We start from the raw sequence: 20,351 nt of genomic DNA, 5'->3' as shown, positions 1-20,351 counted from the left end.
TATGTATAGTGTCTTGTACAGAATATGAGCTTAATAAACTGTTTACTAAAAGTGGGCAAAAACGACCAAGAGCTAGTTCATTTTAGATTAGTCATAAGAAGAATTCAAGCATGAACTATTCAGATTCTCAAACAGGTGTTTCTCCTAGTAGCTATTAATATTATCTCTGGATTAGAGATTAATTTTACTATATCCTAATCCCTTTTTTTTTCTTTTCTTTTTTTAGATGGAGTCTCACTCTGTCACCAGGCTGGAGTGCAGTGGCATGATCTTGGTGCACTGCAACATCCGCCTCCCAGGTTCAGGGGATTCTCTTCCCTCAGCCTCCCGAATAAGCTGGGACTACAGGCACCTGCCACCATGCCTGGCTCATTTTTGTATTCTTAGTAGAGATGGGGTTTTGCCATGTTGGCCAGTCTGGTCTGGAACTCCTGACCTCAGGTGATCTGCCTGCCTCAGCCTCCCAAAGTGCTGGGATTACAGGTGTGAGCCACCACGCTGGCCCTAATCCCTTTCTACATGAATCTTCTGAGGAGCCAACAGAAGGAGGCCTCTACGTAGCCAGCCTGCTTGGCTGATTCAAATCCAACATCCTGACCCTAGCCCTTATTAGGGAGCGACAAAGCATGTGGATTCTCAGACATTAGTTTGCCATTTTTCAATAACCATCCTTTACTGTCATAAGAAACAGTTTGTAAGAAAGTGAGATAATAAAAAAATGAGTGAGGGTAGAAGCTGAGGCAGGAAGAAACACTACCTTTATGGGAAACAGCAACTTCTTCAGAACCCAGATTTCCACTTTCAAGTCAGAATTACCCAGTTTTAGGACAAGGACACTCCCTCTCCATTCCTTGTAAGAGCCTTCCTTATGAGAGCTTAACCCTACTGTACCTTCCTAGGCAAGGATAGTAGGAACAATAAGGCAGTCAGTCCCTGGTTCTGTCACTGAGCAGTAAAGTAGTAAAATCTTTCTACTGCTAGAAAAAGCAGGATGGGGTGCCCTAGGGCCCCCTTAATAGCCCTGGTGAAGACAGGGCATGGGCACAGTAATCCTGACACAACAGGTCATGAGAAGAAAACCAGAGAAAGAATAGCTGATGCCTGAGCGAAGCATGCGAGAAATGAGTTTTCTCCCCTGCCTTTGCCCAATCTTCAAGCTCAAGCCCAGAATGGCAGGATGTGATCCTGCTCCCCCAATACACACAGTCCCAGGCAAAACAAACCTCTCTGTGACTTACAAATGGAACTTTTCCTCCCAAACAGGATTCAAGTTTCCAAAAATGGTCTTGGTACGCTTCTTAGTTTTGCCGACTTGCACAGTCACGTAAGGGTCACTGGATCCTGTTTTGTCCTTGGCTTGTAGGCCCTGGGCACACACCACTGCAACCCAAGTATGTATAGGAGGCTTCAGAGTCGTTCAGAAGCCCCCCACAGCACTACTCATATGCTCTCCATCTTAGAGCAGTCTATGCTCCTTACACAGATACCGTAATCCCATTCCTCCATATTTATTCTTTGTCCTGGGCCACCAGCCTTTCCCTTAAAGCCCAAGCATCCCATCTCCCTACCCAAGCCCTAACTGACCACTTATCTCTACATTGGTCCTTATACCCTCTTATATATACACGCTTCAGCCCCACCCAGTTAGCAAACCACTGGTTAACTACTCCCTGGTCCCCTGCCCTTCCCCTCCCTCCTCCCCCCACCTCTTATAATATCAAACTGTTAGCCAAGTCTACAGCGTTAGGTTGTTAGCAAATCTTTGTATTATGGTTCATGTTGTTTGCAGATAGCAATCTTGCCTTTTCGGCACCAGGGTCTAGGTAAGGAGAAGTGATGAATAATGAGGGCTTTCCGTCCCAGTGATTTCCTTTTTCTTTCTCCCCAATCCCTTGCTCCCTCACGCTCAGGATGTTTCTTCCCCAGTCTCCTCCCCATAGCCCAGGCCTTCCTGTCCCCTCAAACTGTGGCCTGCTCACCAGTAATGGTGATCTTGGCCGACCATTTGGAGGTGCCATCCAGTACACTCTGCTTCACTGTTTTCATCTGCTGCACATGGGCAGCTTTGTTCACTGTGAAGACGTCCCGGATAACTTCAAAGATCTCTGGCTTATTTCGCTCTCGGATCTTCATGCGGTCCTTCATGGCCATGATAATGTTCTGGGTCCGGTCCTCAGCTCCATGTTTACAGCTCTTTTCTGCAGCCCCTGAAGGTGGCCAGGAACACAACAGGTCACCTACCAGACCAACGGTTGAGCTGAGGAATGGGGCCCAGGAGAGGCTGCAGAGCAGTGGAGAAACTATGCAGCCAGCCTGATTGCTAGTTCTCAGCAATTAAGCAAGGGCCCTCTGGCAACTGCACTTGCCACCCCTTCATGATGGGTTTTGGCCAAGTCATTACTAGCATTTGTCTTCAGGCAGTCTTTTCAAAGCCCATCTCTACTGCTGACTCTGTCCTACCTGTCTCTTCATGTCTAACTTAGCCATGCCATTGGCACCAATTTGAGGTTCTTCAAAGGACATTTTCCATGAATAATTGCTCAAGGCCTCTCCCTGGTCCCCTTTTATATGTCATAGCTGTCCTTGGGATAATGAAGTACTTGTGGGTCTAGAGGTGACCTTCCCTTCTCCTAGCACAATCCTTAAAGCTTTCAGTGCTACAGCTTGGCTTGTGGGTAATACCTGAGAGGTCTGGAGGGCAGGAAAATAGTTTCCCACTTCCTTCACCCCTGCTTTTCCTGGGGTCCAGCCACAGTGAGTGCAAGCCCAGCAGGAGGGGAGCAAGGAGATATGAACTTTGAGCACTACCATTTTCTCTGACAAGAACTTGTTGCTTTTCTTGCTCCTATTCTCCCCACTCCATCATGGCAGGACAAGTCATATATTTAGCCAAGGCCGTGGGGGTCTGGTATACTCTCCTCTTGGACCTCTACCAGATTCATTTGACATTTCCATTTCTGGCACTATTGTCTAAAAACAAGTAATGAATGCTGCCTTCCCTGAGTCCTAGATTCTAGGCTTCAGGAAGTTCTTCTGTGGGGCCTGGAACCCCATAAAGCTCTTCTTTCTTTCCTCTCATTAGTCTCAGATCCTGATGCTTTTGTCATTTGGACAATAAGGCCGCTGTGCTGTATACACTACAAAGCTCAGTCTCTGGGATCAACTGAATCCTATAAGATTCTAGTTACACTAGAAGGCCACAGAAAGCTCAAAGAATTTTTCCTAAAGGTGCTTAAGAAGGTAGTGTAAGACCTGTTATTTGGAAAGGCAATGCCCCTTGATTCAGAATCCACCTTCTCTGAAATGGATAGGGTTTCAGAATCAGGTGGACTGGGGGAATGATTGGTTCAGCCATCCCAGCTCTTTGCTGCAGACTATTTTGGAAAGCCCCTGCTGCCCCACTCCCCGCCCCTCACCCCGCAGGGCACTCACGCTGCAGGCAGTCAGCATTGAGCAGATCCTGGCACTTCTCATGGCACTTGACTCCACATTCGCTGCAGCGCATGCCCTGCCGGGCAATGCCCCAGAGCAGGCCTTCACACTCATAGCAGTAGGTTGGGGTAGTGGCCGTCCAGACCTCAAAGTTATGAGGAGTGGTGCACGAAATGGGGTAGATTAAGGCCTGCAGGGTTTTCTTATACACATGGGATTTCTGAAAGACACATACCCCATCCCATGATTTTTGTTTTTTGTTTGTTTTGAGACAGAGTCTTGCTCTGTTGCCCAGGCTGGAGTGCAGTGGTGCGATCTTGGCTCATTGCAACCTCCACCTCCCAGGTTCAAGCAATTCTCCTGCCTCAGCCCCCAAGTAGCTGGGATTACATGCACATGCTACCATGCCCAGCTAATTTTTGTATTTTTAGTAGAGACAGGGTTTCACCATGTTGGTCAGACTTGTCTCGAACTCCTGACCTCAAGTGATCCACCTGCCTTGGCCTCCCAAAGTGCTGGGATTACAGGCATGAGCCACCATGCCTGGTCCCCATGACTTTTGGATTCTGCAAGGAGATACCAGAACTGAGACCCTGTGGGACAATCAAGACCTTGATTTCATGCCTCCTCTGGCAATGGAGAAGATGCTCTATCCTGGCCCAGCCCATAGCCCAGCCTAGCAGAATGAGGCCCACAATATAGTGTGCTCTTGGTTGTCCAACACAGGTTGGACCTGATGCTGGATCCGAGCTTTGTTACAGCATTCACACTTTCTAAGAAAACAGAAGGTACTAGGTCCATCATAAAACCCTGAGTTCAGTGGTCACACCCTTCAACATGAGACTTGGGCTTACCCTCTGACCTAGACTTGCTTAGAGCCTTTCCCAGTGTGGAAAACGAACACCTGATGCTATCTATCTTTTTCATCAGCAATGTGTGTCCAGCACTCTTGAATTCCCAGAATTCCCAATTATTAATAGCATGGCTACAGAGATGATCACCAGTCCTGAGGCCAGTGGACTTACAAAAGCACTTGGGACACTTACCAGCTCTTCGTCCTTAAGAGAAGTGCGTGTAGCCATTGCAGAAGTGATTCCTGCCTTCCGAGACTGGACCAGTGACTGTCAGGGAAGATCTGTTGTTAGCCCTGACCACTGCCAAGGGCTGGCAAAGTCCGGGGGAGGGAGCTTCAGTTACCAAAGCCACTTGACTATAGCTTACTACAGTACTATTTTTATTGTCACTCACAGCAACTGCCCTAACAGGTGACAAGTGTCCCAGGTTAAGATGCAAAACCCAAGGCCCTCAGGGGGCTGCTCTAACTATGTTAGAACAGCACTTTCTTCAGGGTATCTATCATCCAAAGAGTTTCTTTTTCTCTCACTCTTCTTAGTATCCTACCCTACAGAAACTCCTTGTTTATGGGAAGGCAAAGGAAAATGAAAAGCTCAGAACTATAGTAGGAAACAGGTAATTAAGAATAACAGAGACACACAACTCTGTCAGAGTCACATTCAAGAGCCATTATGGAGAAAAATGACTCCATGCTAACCTCTATATCTTGCCACCTCCCCAAGCCCAGATAATCCCTGGGTGGCTGCAGAGGCCAGCAGGCCTACAAGTAGGGTACTCGGCAAGTGAAAGGGGCATTGAAACCTCAGTCAAATCAAGCAGGACAGAGAGTTAAGTCTGAGAGCTGGGGCTGCCTTGCTAGCCACACTCTTGCATAGGGGGCCCCATGTATCTGCCAAGCCCAAGCTTAAGGGGTAGCCCCTGGAGAGGCACGTGGTTTCCTAAAGGCAGAGGACACTGAGAAGGCAGAAGTCATAATACCAGCCTAAGCAGGAGGAACAGCTGGGAAGGGCCCAAGTGATTTGGGATGCGGATTTTTTTTGTTTGTTTGTTTTGAGACAGAGTCTTGCACTGTCGCCCAGGCAGGAGTGCAGTGGTGCGGTCTCGGCTCATTGCAACCTCCATCTCCCAGGTTCAAGCGATTCTCCTGCCTCAGCCTCCCGAGTAGCTGAGATTACAGGTACCCGCCACCATGGCCAGCTAATTTTTTTGTATTTTTAGTAGAAACAGAGTTTCACTATGTTGGTCAGGCTGGTCTCGAACTCCTGACCTCGTGATCCGCCCGCCTCAGCCTCCCAAAGTGCTGGGATTACAGGCATGAGCCACCGCAACCACCCAGGGAGGCAGACTTTTAAAGAGGATGGGAAAGGGCTCTGGAGACACTCACCATAGCCTGTGTAGAGGACAGCAGAGAAAGGAACAACATGATGTTAAAGACCCGAAAGGGCATGAAAACTTTCAGAGGCAACTGAGAGGTTCTTCCCTATAGTCCAAAGCAGGGAGCATTTCCCAATCCATTCTGCTTCTGTCCACTAAAAACTATCTTCAACCCAGACCACTGGCCAGGACCCAAAGCCTAGGGTACCTACTTTGAGGAGTATTATGCCATAAAGCCAAAGATAGGGCAAAAGACAGAGAGGGAGAGCCAGAAATAAACTAGATACTTGCTTGTGGGCAAACAGTGAGAAAGGATGAAGAAAAAAAGCAGGAAGAAGAGGAAGAGAAAAAAGAGGAGATGAGACATTAAGGAAAGGAAAATGGTATTGAAGAAGAGATGGCATCAGAATTTATCTTCAACCAGCTAGATGAAGAGCTGGTGGAAGAAGAGGTACATTAGAAAGGAGGAGTCGGGCATGGTAGCTCACGCCTGTAATCCCAGCACTTTGGGAAGCTGAGGCGGGAGGATCACTTGAGCCCGGGAGTTTGAGACCAGCCTGGGTAACAGGGACTCTGTCTCTATTTAAAAAAAAAAAAAAAAAAAAGCAAGAAAGACAGAGAAAGAAGAAGATGAACAAATGGTAAGAAATAATGGAAGGGAAGAAAAATGATGAAGAGAAAATGGCAGATGAAACTTTCATTCAGCCAACTAAGGAGGGAGAAACTACTGGAGTGGGAAATGGGGAAGAGGGAAGAGGAGTGGTTAGGAAAAACAATAGATAGAATAGAGAGAAAAAAAGAAAACAGAAACAGAAAATGGTAATAAGGGAAAAGGGTTCACATTTAACTGAACCCTTACACCCTATTTCTGGCTTTAGAGCTCTGAGAGAGCCTGGACCTCACTTCACCCCCAACTACCCACAAGACTACAGAAAATTCCTTGGGTTGTTTGTGCCTCAGAAGATATGACCCAGAATGGGGCTTCTGGTCATCCTGGGAGGATGGGATGGAGGCCCTGGGATCAGCTTTTAACTCTTAAGTCTGTTTCAATTCAATTCCACAAATTTTTATCATTGCCTCTCAGTGCCTAACACTAGGTTACAGAGATAGTCTCAAAAGCCTATGTCTTGAGAAGAGACTTTTGCTTGACTTCCAAGAAGGCATCAAGCTCCAGTCATGCTTATCCCATACCAAGCTCAATGATCAAGAGGTCAAGGGCTGGAGGCAGTTTCATTTACAGGTCATCAAAGAAGGCTGTAGAGATATACATAAGAGCTAGATGCCCATAGAAAGACACAAAATCCTAACTTTGAGAGCACAAGCCACAAATATTCCAGGTAGGAGCTTGAGCTAATAAATTCAGGACCCTGACTAGGGAGTGAGGTAGAACACAGTCCCTGTGAAGCCATTACTAAGTCTCCGAAGGCTTTAAATGATTGATCATCAGATCAATTTGAGTCATTAAATGGACGACTTCCAATCCTGACAGCTTGCCAAGGCCCAATGGGAGATACCCCAAGGCTACTGTCTACGCCTGCACAAGAGTCTTCACTCACCAGATCACTGACAAGTGGCAGTGGCTTCTTTCTGCGTAAATCTGGCATGCTGTCAATGCCATAGAGCCCTCCGGCTGGCCTGAGGAGAGAAGAAAATATGTCAGGACCTTCAGTCTTGCTTTGAGTTAACTGGTGGGTTCAGTGTTCCATTCACCTTGCTCTCCTTCTCCCCAGAGGAAGATGAACTGACCTCTACCATGTGCCTTTGAGACAGGAAGGGAAGACAGAAACTCAGGGAAATAAAGCCATGGAAGAGTGAGCAATAGAATCTGTTCTCACAGTACCCCTCAGTGTCTCTTACAGTTTCAGCTGAGGACTGAGGCTCTTTTATCCCACAGTGATAGTTCAAGGCATTTCGATTTATTTGAAGGCACTTTTGTGCTCCATAAGGCAAGGTAGCAATTGGCACTCAAACGGGCTTCTCCCCACATTCAGAGCAAAGACACTGCTCCCCAAAGATAAGTCTTGCCAAGCCTGTGCTAGAACAGAACCCACAGGGTGGCTCTACGGCAAGAGTCTAGGTGAGTAAGACTATACCAGACAATGGCACATAGAAGGAGACCGTCTCCATTCAAGAGTAAAAGAGTCAGCAGTTCTGTCTACCTAGGCCTCCTGAAGAAAAGCCTTCTCCATGGAGAAATGAGCCCTCATAATCAAGTGTTAAGTAGGGGAGGTGGTATGAGAGACTTCCAAAAGACCACTTAAGGGGAGAAAAAACAAAACAAAACACCATTTAGGAAGGAAACAGCAAAGGGACTGTGTGAGTGTGGCCTAGCCCTATGGACACATCAACAGAGCCTGGGGAAAAATTACAGCTACAGCAGCTGGACATTTCTAAAACTTTTATACCTTTTCTATACTGATTAATTTTATTGTTCTTTCATAACAATATGCAATAAAAACAGAAAATGTACCCAAAAGAAACTACACTGAGATAACCTGGATTTTAACTCCAGTTCTTCTATTAATGTACTATGTCTTCTCCCAAAATTCCTTCTTCACTTTGGGCCTTGGTGACACTTCTATAAAATGAGATGGATGAGCAACAAAAAACTCTCTGGCCTTAATGAGAAGAACTCATGTACTTGGTTTTAATGAGAGCAAAGAGGTTGGGAAAGTTGGGTAGCTGGGCTGTATACTACGGCTGGTCTAAAGACAGAAATATCCCAACAGAAAAAGTAGGTACTTGTAGCTATCTAGGCAAAGAATGGAACCACAAATCGGGTCAAGTCCAGGAGTTGAAACAGGCCACTCAATATGCTGATTTCTAATAAACAGCTCCCTGAACATAGGCAGTGGGCTTTATTTTTAATGAGATTACCAGACCGAGGGAAGTTCTATACTTAGGACAGCTTCTAAGGACTGAGGTGAAAGAAAAGGAAGAAAGACAATAGGGAATTATTTAGAAAACTACTACATGGCTATATTTAAAAATAGTCTGGATATGTCCCATTGACATGTATGTATTTTACAATTATTAGAAGGAAAAAAACTAAAGATCACTGAAGAAGCAACTGATGCTACAACTTTGGAGCTAATTCTAGAAACTACAATACGTATCTCTTAAGCCAAGAAGTTTTTTTTTAAAACATAAATGATCTTTCAATAAAAGAAGAAGGGGGTAGCTCATTCAATGATTCACCCTTAAGACAAACTAAAAAAAAAAAAAAGATACTGACAAACTGCAGAGAAAAGAGAACACTTATACACTGTTGGCAGGAGTGTAAATTAGTTCAACCATTGTGGAAAGCAGTGTGGCGATTCCTCAAAGAACTAAAAACAGAACCACCATTCAACTCAGCAATCCCATTATTGGGTATATACCCAAAGGAATATAAAGTGTTCTACCATAAAGACAGATGGATGAGTATGTTCACTGCAGCATTATTCACAATAGCAAAGACATGGACTCAAGCTAAATGCCCACCAGTGGCAGACTGGATAAAGAAAATGTGATACATATACACTGCAGAATACTATGTGGCCATAAAAAAGAACGAGATCATGTCCTTTGCAGGAACATGGCTGGAGCTGGAGGCCACTATTCTTAGCAAACCAATGCAGGAACAGAAAACCAAACACTGCATGTTCTCTCTTATAAGTGGGAACTAAATGATGAGAACACATGGACACAAAGAGGGTAACAACAGACATGGGCCTACTTGAGGGTGAAGGGTAGGAGGAGGGAGAGGGGCAGAAAAAATAACTATTGTTATAGTACTTGAGTGATGAAATAATCTGTACAACAAATCCCTGTAACACGAGTTTAACTATATAACAAACCTTCACATGTACCTCTGAACCTAAAACAAAAGTTAAAAAAAATTTTTTTTTAAAGATGACAAATTGCAAGGGAAAGGAGCATGTAAAAATGTAGCAGATCATCCACCTGATCTTTCTTCTTCCCTGGCCACAAGAGGAAGCAACTACTGAGAATTCTGATGTCAGAAGCCTTTGTAGGAAAAAGGGAAAAGGAAGGTCCAGATAACTAATTGGTGGTATTTGTGGGAAGGAGTGGGGAACGGGAAGGTACTTGAACTCTCTTCTCTCTTTAAGAACAGTCAGTTACAGGTTACATTGAGCAGCTTAAAATGACTCTGGTACAATCACATGGGTCTGAAACTCCCAAACAAGAAGCACAGACAGAACATACAGAGCTCAGAAAGGGATGTTACTTATGTCCTGACTACAGTGGAATGGAATAAGTAGATGACTCACAACAGCTGGAGCAGGACCAAGCCTAGGGAGTAACTTAATCAGCCACACCATCAACAATGGAATGGATAGAATGAATAAGATCTAGTATTGATAGCACAGCAGGGTGACTACAGTCAACAACAATTTATTGCACATTTTAAAATAACAAAAAGTGTAAGTGGATTGTAACACAAAGAAAGGATAACTGCTTGAAGTGATGGATACCCCATTTACCCTGATGTGAGTATTACACACTGCATGCCTGTATCAAAATATCTAATGTAACTCATAAATAGACACACCTAGTATGTACCTACAAAAATTCAAAAGCAAATGAAATGGAAAGAAAATGTTTCCAAATGCAGATATTTTTCTAATTTCCTCTTTGTTCTACTTAAAGAGTATATCACCACTATGAAAAGATGGACCAGAAATTATAGAGGCAAGGATGAGAAGGCCCCAAAGCTCCCTCCCCTGCCCCAGGGTAACCATTCTGCAAAGTTCCCTCTTCTGCCTCCGAGGAATCCATCAGCAGAGTTCTCTCCTCTGCCTCAGAGAACCAACCAACCTATAGTGGAACCTTTTCCTTCCCCAGGATGCAGCTTATGAAGCTGTTTCCCCTGCTTCCCAGGGGAAAAGCTAAAAGCGTCAAGAGATACTGAATAAAATCCACGGAAACCTTGCAGTGAATTACTTACCCTTCCGGGAGCCACTGAGGCAGAGAGGGGTCACCATCATCTGGAATCTTTAAAAAGAGATAGGAAACAATTTAGATCCTGGGAAAGATGGGAGATTGCCTGTAATCTGAGCAGCGAGCAGTAGAGTACAAGCCCAGAGCAGTGTAAGTCACATTCACCATGTGGTGACAGCCTGTCTGACATCTAAACCAATGTCCTGATCAGCCAGGGCAACAAGCAGGCTGCTGAAATGAGTAGTACCTGTCTCCTTGGTGAATAGGACATAAGGCAAAGCTCACTGAGGTCCCAGGGCTAAAGTCTACTGGAATGGCAGAACTCATATCACTCTTATATGAGCCATTGGTATAGACAGCAGTAAACAAGCACAGGAGAAGGGCCTACTTAGGCTTCCAGGCCTCGCTAAAGCAAAAGGACACCTTCATATAAAGTCCAGTCTTCTTCCAGCTATAATCCTAAACTCCCTTAATGTCCCAGAGTCAGACCTGGTCTCTCTGGATTCCTATCTCATTTTGTGGTTGGATTTAGTTTGGGTGCCTTGAACCTCTGACTCACTGACACTGAGTATATTCTCTCCATTTAATAAATTCTATATAACAAGAGAACCCAAAGAAAACCAAAAGAAAACAAAATAAACAAAAGCAAATCCTTCAAGCAGCATGCAGAAAGGTCCAAAGCTGCCAGAGTGCTCCAGAGGTCCAACAGCACGTGCTTTTTTCAGGCTAACAGGTCTGGGGCTTCCTGCCCCTCCTTGTTTTCTTCCCCCCTCTGCCTCCTAACTATCTTGGAGCAACTTCCCTGCCTCCTAACTATCTTGGAGCAAGTGAGCTCCAGAAGGGAGGCAGAATTAAGGTGCTTAGCTTTGAACAGTGAGTGATGTTTTGGAGAGCTAAAGCGGGGAGAAGTTATGGATACAATGAGGCAATACAGAGGAGAATAGGGACAGATAGGACAGAGCTAACAGTGATGGAAAAGTGAGGGAGAATTACCTGGGTCAGCAGTAGGCTCGCATGAATTTTGGATTTAAGACTCCTCTTAGGTTGTCTATGTTTTAATCAAGCCTATCTCCCTACTGACCAGAGCCCCCATTCCACCCCATCTGCCTCCTATCCTTTCTATAGGTAGGATGATATTAGTAATGGGAGGGCCAGGTCCAAAAGGCAGCCAGAAGTGGCTGAAGCAAAAGACAATGGGGATAGTATAGAAGAAACAACAGTAGGTGGGAAGAAACAACAGTAGGTGGGAAGCAACAGAAAAACTGCAAGTCTTCTAAGGTTGCTTATGGAAGGGGTAAGGGTTGAGTGTCGGGGAGCCAATCCCTAAATCCCCAGATCTTACCAACCAGAACTTATTTTCCCTCTGGAAATAGCCACCTTACTCGGCAGGTTCTTATTTCCTACCCAGAGTGAGATATTGCCAGAAACCACTGGGCTTAAGGAAACAAAGTCACAAAAAGTCTCTGAGAACCTGGCTCAGATCATGCACATTTCCTGTGCTCAGAGGGGATAACAATATGTCTGCAAAAGCCTGCACATACAGTACACACAACTTGTGTCTGAAGGAAACACGTGGTGAGCATGGATCCTAGGCTTATGGCTTCAGAACATAAGCTTCAGAGTATTCAGTGATCTGCAGAAACTCATCTGAGGAGGATTCACAGTGTTTACTATGGCCCAAATCACAGGCAAAGCAAACCCTCATGGTCTTCAAGAGCCAGTGCTTGCAAGCACAGGGCATTAGTATACTATGCATTCACATGGTTTGGGGAAACCACGTAACAGGTCTACAGAAGCTTGTGCTCAACAGAGAGGTCAGGAAGCCTGTTCAGAGCACAAGTACCTTCACAGGGCCTCAGGCAAGAGGCACGAAATGCCTGCAGCAAAGCCTGCTCTCAAATATAAAGTACACATGCGTGCTGGGCTCAGCCAAGGTTTTACAGCATACGCCAGAGTTTGCAGCAACAGGTAGAAAATGGACACACGCTGAGCAGAGTAGGAGAAAAGGAGGGTAATCAGTGTCTGGGGGAGTCAAACTGAGTATAAGTATAAGCACACACATGCTACACTGAATGCACACCCATGCTGGTGCACACACATTCTCGCAGTGTGCTCCAGGGATATCTGCAGGAGCACACACAAGCAAGGAGCATGCACACAAACTGCTTTTCAGAAAAACAGACTGCATGAGCCAAAGCTCAGAGGCACAGATCATGCACGCACATGTGCATGTACACACACACACACACACACACATACAGTGCTCGGGAAGGAGGGGAGGGAAATAGACAAAAAAGGACGACCCAAAGGGTCATAGGCACAACCTGAAGGGCTCCTCGCTTTCCTTCTGCAAGGAGAGAAAGAGCAGAAAAAAGGGCAGAAAGGTTAGTAGATTCAGTCCTACAAGTAGGGAACCCACAGAAAATGCCAGTTAAACTCCAAGGGACATGGAAGAGAGGGAGAGGTCCTTGGGACAACTAGGCAGTTCATAGAGCCCAGCTTACTGGCTTCCAGAATCCTTCCTACCTGTATTTGCTGGCCCAGGATTTTTAGTTTGGAACATCCCTAAATCAAGGGACAAAATCTACCCAGGGGTTCCAGTCATCCTTTTCCCTTTTCCAAAGTGGCCTGCATCAAGGGTCAGGGCTGCCAAGGTTGCAAGACTAGCTTTATTACCAAGGACCACTCCAACAGGCTATCTAAGCTGGCTGAGCACAGAGTGATTTCCTTCCTCAGAAGCCACATGAGCTTATTCTAGATCTGGTATAAGTTCTCAAACTCCAAAGGCCCTGGTGGCTGAGCCTTTTCCATTTTGCAATGCAGGCTTGGCCATGCATTCACCCAATGAGCTCTGGCCCGTTTCTCAGAACTGAAACTGAGTTGGGCCAGGGTAGGGCCTGGAGTTAAGTCCAGGACCAGGATGCTGAATGGCTACAGGCCTGGGAGCATCAACTGGCTGCTTTCCTAATAGAAATCACAGTGATCTAGATGATAAAACCATGACTGCAATCCCAAATCTGATTATTTATCAAACCCAGGACAACACTCTAAAGGAAACTGACACTTCCAGAAGGGTCCAATCAAGCCATAACAGGATAAAAATAAAGCCCAGAGATTACTCCTTTCCTATTCATCAGAGACTACATTGCCTTCTAGGCCATACATGGATAGGCCCACAGTCTTCCTTCTGTAAGGAAAGTCCACCCACCTTGGTCCATTAGTGCCCCTCCATTTTCTTTTCTCTTTTAAAGGCCCACTGATATCACATCACAGGTAGAGGGGAGAATTCAAGAATCGAATTCACAAGTTCCCAATTTTTCAAGCTATTTCTGCTTACTTAATGGGTCACCTGTCCTGGAGTAGGTGACCAGGAATCCTCCAACACAGTGCAGCTCCAGGAAGGTGGGAAAGATGAGAAAGACACTTCCTGGAATGGGGACATATCTCTTCCATATCTACATCCCAACCCCCCACCCCCCAGGATAATGTGTTCCTTTTGAGCAAGAAAATTAGGCAAACAATCCTTTAACTGACCCCATGACTCAAACTGGAAATGTACCTCTCCCCCTCCACTATCTTAAATATATTCTACAACCATGTCAAAGTTGATTGTGTCCTTCTGTTCTCCACAGATTTTCCCCATAATGCCTAAAGACTAAAATCAAATCAATCCATTGACAGAGCCATCAAGGCTCTCCATGATCTGGCCCAAATCCCCAAATTCCTCTCCTCTGCCCTCTTTCCTGACCCCGTATACATTCCTAGAATCTAATTGTCTTGTTTCACAAAGACGTCACATACTCAAAACCCCAAATATTAATTTACTCATTCTGTTCCATTAGCCTGAAATAGCATCTCACACCTCCTTTCCATAGAGGAAAATCCAACTCTTCCTCCAAAGCATAGTTCTGGGAAGTCTTCTCTGATGCCCACCCAAGCAAGCGTTAAGGCCATCCTAGTGCACCTAAGTTACATTCATTCTTCTCATTGGTATTTAACATATAATGCCTTGACAAGTCCCACCATTGTACAGATGAGAACCAGATCAAAGAGATGCAGATTTTTTTTTTTTTTTTTTTTGAGACAGAGTCTCGCTCTGTTGCCCAGGCTAGAGTGCAGTGGTGCAATCTCGGCTCACTGCAAGCTCCACCTCCTGGGTTCACGCCATTCTCCTGCCTCAGCCTCCGGAGTAGCTGGGACTACAGGCGCCCACCACCATGCCCGGCTAATTTTTTGTATTTACAGGGTTTCACCGTGTTGGCCAGGATGGTCTTGATCTCCTGACCTCGTGATCCGCCCGCCTCGGCCTCCCAAAGTGCTGGGATTATAGGCGTGGGCCACCATGCCCAGCCCTAGATGCAGATTTTTAACTTCAACTGGGCCCTCTGTGTCACTTGATAAGTCTCTCCATTCCATTAGTCAGCTCCCTCTTCCACTTCTCAAAGGAGTTATAACTAACCTTCAGATACCTACTTTATCACAACACATTAATCACTGCTTAGTGTATATCACCTAGATACCGCATGCTTAGTTCAAATTCAACATATCCAAACACTAAACTTCTATCTTGCATCTCTAAACGTCTCCTCCTGTCCCCAGCCAGACAATGGATCTCTCCCTCTCTGCACTCTGTCCCTATCCAATCACTCAGCCCTGTACCTTCTACCTCCTAAATATCTCTGGCATCCACTCCTGCCTTTCCATTTCACACTGCCACTATCATCTTCTCTTAACTGGACTGTAATAGGAGACTCCAAGCTGACCTCTCTGCCACTAGATTTGCTCCTCTCCAATCCATACTCCACATTTCCCATTTCGAAATTCTGATCGCATTTTTTTCTTTGCTTAATTGCATCAATTCTCCCCGTTGCTTACTGTAGCACATAAAGTGCTTCAAGATTTGTACTTTCCCTACCGTTCTAGCTTACTTTCCTTCCGCTCCTCACGTGTCCTGTATTCAAGTCTTACTGAACACTGTCCATCACATCTGAGACTTTTCACACCTCCCTCCCACACCCAGCCTACTGGGTGGACTCAGGCATATTCCCTGACTTAGTTCAAATACTAATTACTCTGTGAAATTTCTTTGTCTGCTTTCCTTCCCAAGGTAGGATTAGGTGCCTCTCCACTAGCTGCCCCGGTCTCCACCATTCTATGTCCACACTTCTAAGACAGTATGTTGTTAATACTGCTTTGTAGTATCATATATTGTAGTTGTCTGTATAAACATCTTCCTTTATACTATTTCTCACTTTATACTACTTCTTCAGAAAAAAAGGATTATATATTATTTCACCTTTGTAGCCTGAGGGCTTAGCACATCGCCTATCATTTCTATGTAGTAAAAGAAAACTATAACTTTCAGGACTTAGAAAACAACAGCTATTCTAAGAAGTGTCTCTTGCCCAACCAGAGAAGGTCTCTTAACCAGCAGCCTGTACCATTTCCAAACCCTGAGGAACTGCTATACTGGCTATTCAGTTTGTCCCACCCGTTGGACAAACATTAAAAAACAATTTTTTTTCTTAAGAATCAAACTTTCTGTGCTTCCTAACTCCCTAAAATGCCTTAGGATTTTTCCACTTAGGTTTAGCTTGCAGGTTAAGTTATAAATGTCTACAAAACAACTGCTTTGCAGGAAAATCCCTGACCCCCTAAGAATGATCTCTCTCACTCTTCCAGACAGTCCATTTTATAAGGAAGTGACATACCTCCTCATCAGCACTCCCCTCAGTATACCCAATAATACAATCTTAACTCCATTATTGAGAGTCAAAAGACTTGAGATGCTCAACTTATTCGAGCCTACATTTCCTTAACTATAAAAAGATAGGCATAAGAACAACTACCTCCCAGGGTTATTGCAAGGATTCATTTCTTAAGAACCTATTATACTAAGGGCTGGTCATGGTGGCTCATGCCTGTAATCCCAACACTTTGGGAGACTAAGGCAGGAGGAAGGATAGCTTGAGGTCAGGAGTTCAAGACCAGCCTGGGTAACAAAGTGACACTCCATCTCTACAAAACATGAAAAAATTAGCTGGGTGTGGTGGCACATGCCTATAGTGGAGGCATGTGCCTGCATGTACAGTGCAGCTACTTGAGACTGGGGTGGGAGGATCCATTGAGCCCAGGAGATCAAGGCTGCAGTGAGCTCTGATCACTCCAGTGCACTCCAGCCTGGGTGACAGACTGAGACTCTGTCTTTAAAAAAAAATTTCTAACTAAAAAAATTTGAAAAGAACCTAATGTGCACACTAGGCACTGTTCTCAGTCAGTGCTGGTGATGTGGCAGTGAATGAACCAAACTCCATGATCCTGAGAAGCTTTTATTTTAGTAAGAGGAGCAGATAATAAACAATGGTGAAGATAATGATACTAGCTGATACTAATCAAACACTTATTTTGTATCTGGCATTTTATTTGGGTAAGCTCATTTATTTCTCACAACTCCACACTGGGTAAATATCATTATTACCTCCACTTCTTTGATAATTAAGTTGAAGATCAGAGAGGTTAAGAACGATGCCAGCAAGTGGCAAAGCCAAAATTCCTAACAGACATTCTTGTTCCAGGGTCTGCTTTCCATAAGAAATAACAATATACTATGTATATGTGATAGGAATTTGGCTGAAAAATTCAGATAAGGGAAAAAGATAATGCCCCCTGATGATGGAGGTAGAGTTGTTATTAAAAATCCAAAAAATGGTTGTTAGGGCGGTCTCAGTGATAGGTGATATCAAAGCAGAGACTTGAAAGAAATGAGTAAAGAAGCCATTTGGAGTTCTGGGAAAAAGCATTTTCGGAAGAACATATAGCAAATGCAAAGCCTGAGGTGAGAGCATAATTGCTGTGGAGAAACAGCAAGTTTGCAATAAAGTACCAGTTCAAATAGGGCTCTACAGGCCTTTATAAGAATGCTGGGGCCGGGCGCGGTGGCTCATGCTTGTAATCCCAGCACTTTGGGAGGCCGAGGCGGGCGGATCACGAGGTCAGGAGATCAAGACCACGGTGAAACCCCGTCTCTACTAAAAAATACAAAAAATTAGCCGGGCGCGGTGGCGGGCGCCTGTAGTCCCAGCTACTCGGAGAGGCTGAGGCAGGAGAATGGCGTGAACCCGGGAGGCAGAGCTTGCAGTGAGCCGAGATTGCGCCACTGCACTCCAGCCTGGGCGACAGAGCAAGACTCCGTCTCAAAAAAAAAAAAAAAAAAGAATGCTGGTGTCCATTCTGAGTGAGAGTGGAAATCATTGAGCATGCTCTATGGGGATTACTCTGATTGTTGTGAGGAGAACAGACTGTAGAGGGACAACGTTCTAGAAGCAGGGAGAGCAGTGAGACCACTGCAGTAATCTAGATAAGAGAAAATGGTGGCTTAAACAAGGATGACGGTGGAGGTAGAGATAGTGGCAAGATTTAAGATATTTTTTAAAAGTGGAGGAAGTGGAATTTACTAATGGACTGAATACAGGTTGTGAGAGAAAAGAGAGAGTCAAGAATGACTCTATGGATTGGGCCTGAGTAGCTGCAAGAATAAAGATGCCACTCATGGGTAAGAAAGACAATAGGAAAGGCAGATTTGGCAGGGGCTTTGGAAGAAGGATCAGGAGTTTGGCTTTGGATATGTCAAATGAGATGCCTATTTACATACATATGGAGGTATTACATGGATTTGGAGTCTGGTGTTCATGGAAGATGTTTGGGTTGGAGATATAAACCTGGGAATGCTTATGAAACTCGGGATTGAAAGATTATCATCTAGGAAGTAAGTATAGGAAGTCAAGATTGAATCCCAGGATGCTACAAGGTTGGGGAGAGGAAGAGCAAAGATAACTAAGAAGGAATGGCTAGTAATGTTGGGGGAAAGGGGGAAACCAAGACAGAGAGGTGTTCTGGAAGCCAAATGAAGGAAGTGTTTCAAAAAGAAGGAAATGAGCACAAGGACAGACTGAATATCAACAGAATAGAATTGAGTCCAGACATAAACTCTTACATTTATGGTCACTGATTTTTGACAAGAGTGCTAAGACTATTCAATGAAAAAAGAATAATCTTTTCAACAAATCATTCTGGGACAACTAGATATCCATATGCACAAGAATAAAGCTGGACTCCTACCTCATACTATGCACAAAAATTAACTCAAAACTGGTTGGGCATGGTGGCTCAAGCCTCTAATCCCAGCACGTTGGGAAGCCAAGGTGGGAAGATCACTTCAGGTCAGGAGTTCGAGACCAGCCTGGCCAACATGGTGAAACCTCCTCTCTACTAAAAATACAAAAAATTAACCAGGCTTGGTGGTGGATGCCTGTAATCCCAGCTACTCTACTCAGAAGGCTGAGGCAGAAGAATTGCTCGAACTCAGGAGGCGGAGGTTGCTGTGAGCCGAGATCACTCCACTGCACTCCAGCCTGGGCAACAGAGCAAAACTCCGTCTCGGAAAAAAAAGAAAAAAAAAAAGATCATAGACCTAAATATAGGAGTAAAAACTATAAAACTCTTAAAAAAAACATAGGAGCACATCTTTCTGACTTCAGATTAACCAATGATTTCTCAGCTATGACACCAAAAGCACAATCGAAACAAGAAAAAAATGGATAAATTGCACTTCATCAAAATTTAACATTTTTGTGCTCTACCTCATACCCATTACAACGGCTATTACTTAAAAAAACAAAACAGAAAATAACAAATCTTGAAGAAAATGTAGAGAAATTAGAAGGAACCCTTGTGCCCTGATGATGGGAATGTAAAACGGTGCAGCCACCATGGAAAATGGTATGGTGATTCTTCAAAAAATTAGAATTACCATATAATGCGATCAATCCCCTTTGGGGTACATAGCCAAAAGACTGAAAGCAGGGACTCAAAAAGATATTTGTATACCACTGTTTATAGCAGCATTGTTCACAATAGCCAAAAGGTGGAAGCAATGTGTGCCCCAATGAGTGAACAGATAAACAAAATGTGATACATGTGTACAATGGAGTACGATGCAGCCTTAAAAAGGAGTGAAATTCTGACACATTACAACATGGATTAACCTTGAAGACATTATGCTAAGTGGAATAAGCCAGTCATAAAAGGACAAATGTTATTTGATTCCACTTACATGAGGTACTTAGAGCAATCAAATTCATAGAGACAGAAAATAGAGTAGTGGTTGCCAGGGACTGGGGTGAGATGGGATGAGGGGTTATTGTTTAATAGGTACAGAGTTTCAGTTTTGCAACATGAGAAGCATTCTGGAGATGAACGGTGGTGATGTGATGGCTGCAGAACAATATGAATGTACTTGATGGTATGGAACTATACATTTTTAAATGGTTAAAACGTTCCACACAATATTCAGAAAAAACATGGTTTAAATAATACATTTTATGTTATGTATATTTTAGCACAAAAAATTGTTTTTTGATTTTTAGTAAAGACAAGGTCTATGTTGGCCAGGCTGGTCTCAAATTTCTGAGCTCAAGTGATCCTCTCACCTCGGCCTCCCAAAGTGCTGGGATTACAGACATGAGCCACCAGACCTGGCCAACAGGATTTTTGAAAAAACAAAACAATAAAAAAATGTATGCTTCAAAGGACACTGTCAAGAAAGTGAAAAGACAACTCACAGAATGAGAGAAAATATTTACAAATAATATATCTGATAAGGGACTTATATCCAGAATATATAAAGAATTCTTACAGCTCAAAAACAAAAGGAAAAAAAAACTCAGTTTAAAAGTGGACAAAGGCTT

The 20,351-nt window shown here is 44.3% G+C and overlaps 1 protein-coding gene across 7 annotated transcripts in view; it reads right to left on the bottom strand.

Annotated features, from left to right (window-relative positions):
- The window catches only part of UNC13B (unc-13 homolog B), a 165,889-nt gene that overhangs the window by 26,378 nt on the left and 119,160 nt on the right, over positions 1 to 20,351 (bottom strand). For 5 of the 7 annotated variants that reach the window (XM_032164079.2, XM_058445500.1, XM_032164081.2 and 2 more), the window contains 6 exons: positions 10,613 to 10,659; positions 7,218 to 7,296; positions 4,479 to 4,553; positions 3,433 to 3,652; positions 1,980 to 2,207; positions 1,239 to 1,380 (listed from right to left, as the gene is read on the bottom strand). In XM_032164079.2, the coding sequence (XP_032019970.1) occupies positions 1,239 to 1,380; positions 1,980 to 2,207; positions 3,433 to 3,652; positions 4,479 to 4,553; positions 7,218 to 7,296; positions 10,613 to 10,659 (791 nt within the window). Of the gene's footprint in view, positions 1 to 1,238; positions 1,381 to 1,979; positions 2,208 to 3,432; positions 3,653 to 4,478; positions 4,554 to 7,217; positions 7,297 to 10,612; positions 10,660 to 12,929; positions 12,953 to 20,351 lie in introns of all 7 variants that reach the window. The other 2 variants (XM_032164080.2, XM_058445499.1) reach the window with 1 other exon arrangement.

The sequence above is a fragment of the Hylobates moloch genome, unplaced genomic scaffold (genome assembly GCF_009828535.3).
Source record: "Hylobates moloch isolate HMO894 unplaced genomic scaffold, HMol_V3 SCAFFOLD_10, whole genome shotgun sequence".
Taxonomy (NCBI): domain Eukaryota; kingdom Metazoa; phylum Chordata; class Mammalia; order Primates; family Hylobatidae; genus Hylobates; species Hylobates moloch.
This window is presented reverse-complemented; position numbering and strand designations above follow the sequence as displayed.